General features: G+C 35.7%; 1 protein-coding gene across 1 annotated transcript; it reads right to left on the reverse strand.

Annotated features, from left to right (window-relative positions):
- Positions 1-2,417: 2,417 nt before the first annotated feature.
- SOSTDC1 (sclerostin domain containing 1) lies at positions 2,418-6,821 on the reverse strand. The gene is made up of 2 exons (XM_025993347.2): positions 6,348-6,821; positions 2,418-3,849 (listed from the first exon to the last, which is right to left on the reverse strand). The coding sequence occupies exons 1-2, from the start codon at positions 6,550-6,552 to the stop codon at positions 3,434-3,436; spliced, it is 621 nt and encodes a 206-aa protein (XP_025849132.1). The 5' UTR covers positions 6,553-6,821; the 3' UTR covers positions 2,418-3,433.
- Between the last annotated feature and the right edge of the window lie 2,918 nt (positions 6,822-9,739).

Here is a 9,739-nt window from a genome sequence, read left to right on the forward strand (position 1 = left end):
CCATGTTTAACTTGGGTCTCACAAACTATATGTATTATTTATTTTTATATGTGCTAGTAATTTTTCTTTCATTCTTGTTATTGATATACTTATCTATCTATATATCTAATGTATGTATAAATATCAATATTAATACTGACCTTCTATGTATTGAGCCTCTTGAAAAAGTCCTTTATGGGACGCCTGGGTGGCTCAGCAGTTGAGCATCTGCCTTCGGCCCAGGGTGTGATCCTGGAGTTCTGGGATAGAGTTTCACATTGGGCTCCCTGCATGGAGCCTGCTTCTCCCTCTGCCTAAGTCTCTGCCTGTCTCTTTCTGTGTCTCTCATGAATAAATAAAGAAAATCTTAAAAAAAGAAAAGAAAAAGTCCTTTATTCATAGTGACAAAAATAAATTTGATAAACAAATCCTTTATGGATAGATATTATGAATGTGAACTAGAGGTCAGACTCTAAAATTATCACAATTCACCATTTGAAATGATAGCTACTAAGGTGTGAAGACAATTATGCAGAGTTTAATCAGATGGGAATATGTGAGTTAACTGGAGAAAAAGAAAAAACCACCCTGAAATATAATCAGCAATTCAGATGCAAGTGTCTTTTAGCATTTTAAAATAATAACTGTAAAGCTACTCTTTCTGTTGGCTTTTAATTTGTACTTCTCTGGAAGCCTGATTGTATTCTAGGCCCTTATTGATTGCTGACCTTTTCCTGTCATTTGATGTCAAATACCATGCAATGAATGCATCATCAATGTAACAAGGCCAGAGACAGATCAATTAATTGAATGTGACCATGAGAAATAGATCCAATTCTTGATTTAGCAGATACTAGGGAAGACTTACATATAATCTTTTTTTTCATTTTATTTTTTTTGGTACATTCATTTACTAATTCATGATTAGCAATCAAATCAGTGATGATTTTAGCATTTTATTTTCACCATAACTTTTGTTTCAATGTTTTCTTATTAAAAGGCAACAACATAGTCTTCTTGATTGTGAAAAGCTATTGTCAGGTCAAGTCCTTTTTATGCCTCAGATCTTGGAACACACTAATTTTTAAGATTAACTCTAAGGCCATCTAATAAAGGTGCTATCTAGTTGAGATGGAAGAAATAGCCAATGTGTCAATATCTCATATTGAGCAATGATAAGCAACTGAAATAGACAAATGAAACAATATATTTTTGGTATATTCACCTATGATATAATTATTATGAATGTCTCAAATATTGATGTGATGATATAATATGAAATAGTTTAAGATCTAGTTAGTAAAACTGGAAGATAAGTCAATAGTAGACTAGGAAGTGTTACTTTATCTAATAGTACAATAGCATTATTATAAGATCTAGAGGTGTTTTTTTTTTTGTCTTTATATGTGTTGAGATTATCCTACTTGTCATAGGAAAGGGACAATACTAATGTCCTTATTTAACTTACTGTGCCATGTGTACAATACTTGTGACTTTTAAACTTGCAATTGCAAAGAGGACACTCTGCTACAGAAGAGTACTAAGGACCCCTTCATGCTCAGAACCCAAAAGGGAAAATCCAGATCTGATCAGTACATAACCAAGCCCCTTTGGTTCTCATTTGGAATTATGGGATCAATCATTTGATTGAATTGGCCATCAGTTATATAACTGCATTGTTTGGTTCAAGACTGTGATTATGTTGCTTAATATTATAACATGTCAGACTTGAAAACACTGAAAAATTATTTTTGTTTTTTGTTGTTTTTATTTTGTTTTATTTGTTGTTTTAGGGGCCATGCAATAGTATTCAAAATTCCCCCAACATAAGGTAGTGACTTTTTCACAATTCCTTTCTCAAATATAGCTGTATGTTGGAATCACCCAGAAAACCTTAAAAACTGCCGATACCTGATTTCTGTCATCATCAGAAATTCTGATGTAATTTGGACATTAGGTCTTATACTATCTCCTCTAGATGATTGTAAGGGGCAGTGGACTTGGCATCTGGGTGTATATAAATATGATAGTCCAACTCACTGCTGGGTGGCCACCTAACTTTTTTTTTTAAGATTTATTTATTTATTCATGATAGACATAGAGAGAGAGAAAGAGAGAGAGGCAGAGACACAGGCAGAGGGAGAAGCAGGCTCCACGCCGGACCCCGACGGGGGGGACTCGATCCCGGGACTCCAGGATAGCGCCCTGTGCCAAAGGCAGGCGCCAAACCGCTGAGCCACCCAGAGATCCCCGCCACCTATCTTTTAAAATCATCCCTTTACTGAAAAGATGGTCCTCTTCCTCTCTCTCCTCTCTTACTGCAGAACTTTCTGTCAAAACTTAAATGTGCCTCATTAAGAAAAATCAATTAGCCTGCACCATACATTCTAATTTTTGTAAACACGTACCTTTTCCATACATGTTAAAGGCAAGGACAATAGCTTTTAGCAGTGTTTATTTTCGTTAAAAGAAACTGATGGATTTGAAGGTTAAATCACCTTCTGATTGCACAGATGAAAGTATTACATATTTCAGCTTTACAAAGCATCTTATTGATTTTAAAAGATCCATACTATAAAGTTCATGATGAAACATATATGCAATAAGGAGACTAAAATATTTATTTTACATATCTACAACATGTATTCTCATATTTCTAGATCAACCACAAATTATACAGGAAAATATTTAGATACATGGAAAAGCTTCAAAATGTAAAAAAATTAACAGTTTGAAAAAAATCACATGTGAAAGCTCATTAAATAATAACATTGACAAATAAATAGTTCATCAGTTTTACTTATTAGTTGCTGCCATGCATTTCTGGCATTCCATTCTAAGCAAGGGTCAGCATGCAGGGTATAATTTCATACTATGAGACTGTAAAAAGCTACAGGGCTTATTTTTGAAGTGAAATGTCACAATATCTTGCCCTCTCAAAGGAAAACACTCATGGCTGCTGAACTGTTCCCATGAAGATTACAAATAAAATAAAGTAAAGCACCTTTCTGAAGTGTTACTGTGAAGATTCATGGCAACTATTTTTTTTTTTTTTTGACTTTTTAATTTTGAAGAGTTCTGTTGGAGATGGGAGTAGGGGATGGGCTGGGGAGTGGAGGGTAACCAAGAAGCCCTTTCTTGTTTTAAAAAGTAAGGATTCAGTGATGTATATAGTATCACCAGTCTTTGGAGAACCGTGGGGAATTAAAAGTATAGGTTGCATGGAATTTAAATGCAAATTGCACTCATGGATATGCATACATCTTGAAAACCTTGAAAAGGAAAAGCTTTCCCAGAGAAGGTCCTGATACTTAGGACAGCTTGGTGGGTTTGATCAAAGCAGAAAGCATATATTTTCAAGTAACAAAATAGCAATGGCAGGCTCGAGTCTTCCAAGCAATCAAATCTGTAAAGCAGATGGTTACTAGTCAGTCTGGTTTTGAGAGTCTGGGTCCTAACTCAGGCTGTGCTTGCTGGATTTGCTGGCTCTTTTCCGCTCTCTGGGATGCTGGGCTGGCTTGGCAGGCGACATGCTCTCAAAGTTATGACTGGACTCGTTGTGCTGGCGAGTGTACCTCTTGCACTTGCAGGCGGTGACCACTGTGATTTTGTAGGTGCGCGTGCTGCCGTCTTGGCACTGCAGCTGGATTCTCTGGGTACGTGTTTTGTCATTGACACACCTCCATTCCTGGGAGCTCCTCCGGCTCCAGTACTTTGTTCCATAGCCTCCTCCAATCCAGTTGGGGAGCACCGGCAGGGGCAAGCACTCGCCAGCACACACCAGCTCTTTCAGAGGGCTGATGCTGGTGCACTGGCCATCAGAGATGTACTTGGTGGAACGCAGTTCCCGGCAACCCACTTGAACTCGAGCTGCAGGAAACAGAAGACAATGTTCATTAAAGACAAGAAGCAAATGAATGTTCAAAAAAAAAAAAAAAGTAATTTGCAGTGACAAAAATTGTATCCAAATGATAGCCAACTGGTAAACAGAAAGTGAACACCTATTTTATTTTCACAATGCAAAAATCTGCCGGGATGGTTATAGAGATACTTTTATAAAAATCACCAGTTTATATGGTTATACAGTTTTTGAAACAAAATAAACTAGGCCTGGTTTTTGTTTTCATGGGTAACATTAGCTAAGTACTTCCTAAAGTATTTGAAAATCCCATTTTTTTAGACTTTCTCCCCAGTAAGGATTAAGAAGCTGTTACATTTGTGTAAAATATTCATTCTTCAGTAAGCTAAACAAGAGTATACTTTAATGTTCTTTTTCGTACAGGTCATGTCAGTTAGTATCTGCAAGTGCTTTTAATTAGGTTTTTAAAAAAAATCTACTGGGAAAATGTGGAAAGTATTTAAATATTGTGTACGATGCATATGCTCTCTGTGATATTTTGTTTCAATTAAAAATTCAGCTGCAGAGAGTCATACATACATATGTGTACAAAGTCTGACATTTTGCATATCAAACTTAATAACTACATTTTAAACATAAATTCCCAAGCTATCTTTTAAAAACAAATATTAAAATGTTTGAAATGCAAAATGTCACTACAACTCAAAATTTGAAGAATATAAAAGCCCCCAAATCAGGAACGTATGGTTGCCATAACAACTTGGCTACATTTCCATGAATTTAATGGCAGAAAAATGCCTAACATGTCTGATTTACAACTGCAGAAGGAACCATGGTGTTCGTTTCCTGAACATTGGTCATGGCAAACTTTTTGTTTAGTTATTTGAATTTGGTAAGTATGTTCTCTAATTGGCTGTTTCTTGTTACATGCCTTATGTAATTTAAGCAAAAATTAATCTTGAAATATTTGAGTTTTCTTTTCCATTGCTTTGTTATCTAAACTCGAGGAGAATTGCCTATAACAAACTTGAAAAGAAATCAAAGCTTGTTAACCAGGGGAAGAAATGTTTATAAGTACAGACTGCTGAAATTCAAAAGATAAAAATCATAAGGAACACTGAAGTAGGCTTGCACTGAAGTGGAATAACACCAAAAGCTAATTTGAGGTAAATACTGAATTAGGAGTTGTACTTTCTCTCTGTCTCAGTACTCCCGAGGTGAGAGGTATAGCCTAAAGGGATGTAGTAGTTGTAAAACAATTTTTGTAGGTACACATACATCCGTATATAGTGCAGGAGTAAAATGAAAGAGTAAACTAGGTGGCTGATCAATATGCTCTGCTTCTCTGACTCTGATCCCAGCTCACCTTCCTGCATCTGCCCGAGGAATGCACCTGGAAACACCCAGAGATGATTTTGACTGCCTAGCTTTTTGTTCCCATATACGTGGAGATTCGGCATTTTTGCAGTGACAGCTCACTGACAATGAATACCCACCACATCGCTCAGTAATCTAACAATAATCAGATACTTCCTGTGTACATAAAAGCAACTATCTCCATGAAAGTGAAAACACCTTGGTTTTCTTAGAAAGACATTAATAGTCATATTTGATGTGACTTTTTAAGGGTCAAAGCTACTTTTAGCAGTTGAATGGAGTTGAGGTAGAGCAAAAGATGTGTGTGAGATTTCCTGTCCACTGTTTCTGTGTCTCTCTCAAAACCTGATTGTTAGCATGCGAACTTTTCTTGAAGAAAGGAAGTGAAGCAAAAGTTAGGAGAAGAAATTTGAATCCTTCTAACTAGTGGTCCATTAGTGTGTCAGTTGAGCAAACAGAAAAGAAAACAAATACTCCCTGTACAAAATATTATTGTATTGTTATTAAGTCTCTAACGTTATAAAAGTTTCCCCAGTCTTTCACAGAAATATACAGTTACCCAAATTTCAATCTGGTCAATAAGCAATTATCTCAGAAAAATATGATTCTCCAGTATTTTTAGTTATATCTCTCTTGTACATCGATCATCATCAAAACTCTCAACTATTTCACTAGACATATTTTAGAAATCTGTGTGAGCCATTTTTTCCCTCAGAAAGCTTGTGATTTTCTATATGTACTTTGGTTAGTTATGTTTATACACTTTACCACAATTGTACATGCCCTGAAATACAGACAACAACCTGAATTTAAACTATTTAGAACAACACTTTTTTAAAAATTCTCATTTTGCACGATTTTTAAAAAGCAACAGTTTAATTCCTAGAAACATTTTCTTTCTGGGGTGTTTGATAGAACTTACGTCCATGCTTGCATTATCAAATCACTGTTTTAGTTACATTAACTTTGTAGGGAAGAATGCCAATCTACACATGCAGCAGATTACTCCCAGATTGTTCAGCAAAATATACATGGTTCAGGTTAGTTAGCAGTGAAACAATTCTATAGGAATGTGAGCTAATGCTACCAAAAAAGAAAAAAAACAAAATCCAGGCAAGTAAAACACACTTACTGTTCCGATCCAGTCCAGTGTTACTGAAATGCCTGCCTCCATTTCTGGCTTGATTCATCGTGCTGTTGCTGCTGGGGTGTGCTGGAACAGGTTTAACCACATGTGAATAAAGGATTTCTGTGGCATCATTTTTAAAAGCCAAACAGCTTTTCATTAGGATGCATGCAAGGGGAATGAGATAGAAATGAATGGCAGGAGGAAGCATGGTGAAGAGAGGATTTGCTTGGCTGGAGAGCTGGTTAATTCCTTTCCTTCTGCTTCTGCACTGTAACTGTGAAATTCCTCCTCAAGCTTCCCTTTATATATCCAGGGAGGTTTGGCGTTCATTCAGGTGTAAAGTTGTATAGAGCTTCAGAGTGAAAACACAGAGAAGGGGTGGGATCCCTACATGACCCTGCAAAAAGAATTTTACCAATGGAAGAGAAGACTACAGAAAAGGAGGAGCTTGGTATACAAATTGCCTGAAATTTCAGAGTTGCGCTTCATCAGTTGTCTGGGAGCTAAAGCAGCCAGGCACATTCTATATAGCAACTCCAGACTATCTCCCTCTCTGCCATTTCCTTTCCTGAATCTAGTTCACATTCGGGTTTAATTTAAATGAAAATACACTGCTGTTCATTTAAGGAGATTTACATTCCCACAGTTGTTCTGTACTCCCCCTCAGATTTTAGAGTACTTAGGGTAGGGAGTGGTTTTGTCCCAGATAATAGGAGGAATTCATGTGAGTTTTGTGGGACTTGCATGAAGCTACCTATTAAACATTTTTAGTTTCTCAAGAAGAAAACCAATATTTTTTTTTCCTTTAAAGTATAAGGCATACGGAGCTAAAATCTGCCCCCTGGACACACTTAAATAATGCAGCTTTGATCTGTGTGAACTGCTGCTCTGCTAGGTAAATTATTGCCAGGGGTTCTGTGTGGAGAATAATGAGCATAGCTCTCTCTGCATTAAAGTAACTACTATCAATTTTCATCTTAAAAATATGTCACAATCATGAACATTTGTAGCATGATTTTGCATGAAAAAAGCCATTTCTGACAAATCATTGTTTAGCACATTCAAAATAATTTTTGCCAGGTTTTTCAGGTGCTGCATAATACATATTCTACCTGTATTTACTGAGCATTTTGTTCATTGCTTCCTTTGACTCTGCTGCCCATGTAAGAAATTAGTACTTTCCTGAACTTCTTTATCCACATCTGCAACAGATGTTCCATTGATACTACTATTCTCCATTCTTTTAAAAAAATCACAAAATTTCATCAGATTTAAGGAACATTTTGATTGGAATAATTACATACTCTGAATTGTCTTTTCAATTTTAGATCTATTTTGCCCTTTGTGTGATTACTAAAATGACCTTATAGTGTGAATATTTTGTATCTCTCTCCTTTATAAACTTTTACCAGCTATTCATATCTATCTACTTATCTATCTGTTTATCTATCTATATATCCATGTTGCCAAGTGGAACTATATACAATTTAAAATAGATAAATAGATAATTCTTTATTATGAGGTACTGATCTGTGTGTTTAGCAGCATACCTGGCTTCTACCCAGTAGATGCCAGTAATATACACCCCCCCATTATTAAAAAAAAAAAAAAAAGTCTCTAGACTTTGCCAAATATCCCCTGCAGGCCAAAATCACCCTAGTGGAGAACTACCAATTATCTATACATCTATCTAAGTCACTATAAAATAAAGTAAAATTAAAAATAAAAAACTATTCAATAATACTAAGAAATTATTAGGGTTTTTTTTTTTTAGAACAAAAGCACTATTATGGTTTTGTTTTTTAAAAGTAACAATTACTTCTGTTTTGGAGGTATATATTGGAATATTCTTAGATCAATATTCTTATTTCATTAAGTAAATACTAAAGAATGTGTAAATGTTCTTTGCTTAAAAATAATTAGCCTGACCAACGTTTTTTTAATCTCTGACAAGAGAAGAACTAGAATAACTATAAACAAAATAAACTTATTGAATGCAGCGATGAGCTATATCTGGTCCTCTGTGGATTTAAACCATGTTCAGAGAGTTCCAGTTAATAAGATAGAGCTTGCTAGCTGGCAAAGTGCTCCAGATATGATGTCTGGAATAAACTTCAAAAATAATTTGAGAGCGGGTTAGCTAGAGGTATGGATGAGGCAAGATTGGTCATGGGTTAATGGTTGTTAGGACTCGATGGTGGATATTCTATTCTGTTTACTCTTGTATATATTCAAACTTCTACATAATCAAAAATTTAAAAACTAAAGTAAAAAATTTCAATTTAATGTGTGTGGTTTAATAACAATCAGATCCCTATCCTAAGGTTGTATGTAGACATTTATTCTGACATCCTTTCTGAAAAATAATACATCAGTTTATTGTATGCACATGGAGATCATACAATAGGTATCCTTCTAAAATACTAACTGAAGAAGTTTTTATGCTACTTATCAGGGTACTTTATATTAATTACATAAAATATATTAATATTAACTTTTGACCAGTAGACCTAAGTAAGAGGGTCAAAGTAATCTAATCTCTTCCCCCATTAGATATTTGTGTGTGTGTGTGTGAGAGAGAGAGAGAGACAGAGACAGAGACACAGAGAGAGAGAAAGCGAGAGGGAGAAGATACTTTACTTTGCAGTTTATTATGGTGGGTTAATCAGATTGACTGAATTTATTTATAATTATTAAGTCTGTTCTGCATCTAGTATTCTGGATGATAATACCTCAAGCAGAAGCAAATTAAGGATGAGGGTAATATAGTTGGTGCATGTGGACAGGAAAAATTATGAGCTCTTAGATCTCATACATCCTTGAGGACCAAATTAGAAAACTACTTTGATAAACTAGAAATAATCATAAACTTGATATTTAACAGTTCTTCTGATCAGTTTAAAACTACTTCATTAGGAATAACAACAAACTCCAAGGTTATTGTTAGAAATACTTTTAAATTTTTTTTTTTTTTTTTTATGATAGTCACACAGAGAGAGAGAGAGAGGCAGAGACATAGGCAGAGGGAGAAGCAGGCTCCATGCACCAGGAGCCCGACGTGGGATTCGATCCCGGGTCTCCAGGATCGCGCCCTGGGCCAAAAGCAGGCGCTAAACCACTGCGCCACCCAGGGATCCCAGAAATACTTGATATAATTGTTTAAGAAAGTATTCCCCTGAATAAGCTATGTTCTTTTTCATCTCCAAAACTTTGTATGTACATATTTCTCCTTCTGCTTGGAAAATCTTCCTCTAACACTTTCCTCATTCCCCTCTGTGTTGGCTACTACATATCTTTCCTTCAAGTCTCACTTTAGATAGAACTAAGACCAAGGAAACTCCCTTGTTCTCTACCTCCTCAAGTCTAGAGTCAGCACCTCATCCATTGTACCAGAG

This window comes from Vulpes vulpes, chromosome 7, assembly GCF_048418805.1.
Source record: "Vulpes vulpes isolate BD-2025 chromosome 7, VulVul3, whole genome shotgun sequence".
NCBI lineage: Eukaryota > Metazoa > Chordata > Mammalia > Carnivora > Canidae > Vulpes > Vulpes vulpes.

What these genes read in the sequence shown, in the direction of transcription:
- SOSTDC1 (XM_025993347.2), bottom strand. Translation starts at nt 6,552, where the DNA reads ATGCTTCCTCCTGCCATTCATTTCTATCTCATTCCCCTTGCATGCATC. An exon ending in CACTGGACTGGATCGGAACA is followed by an intron (nt 3,850 to 6,347) that starts GTAAGTGTGTTT and finishes TGTTTCCTGCAG; the next exon opens with CTCGAGTTCAAGTGGGTTGC.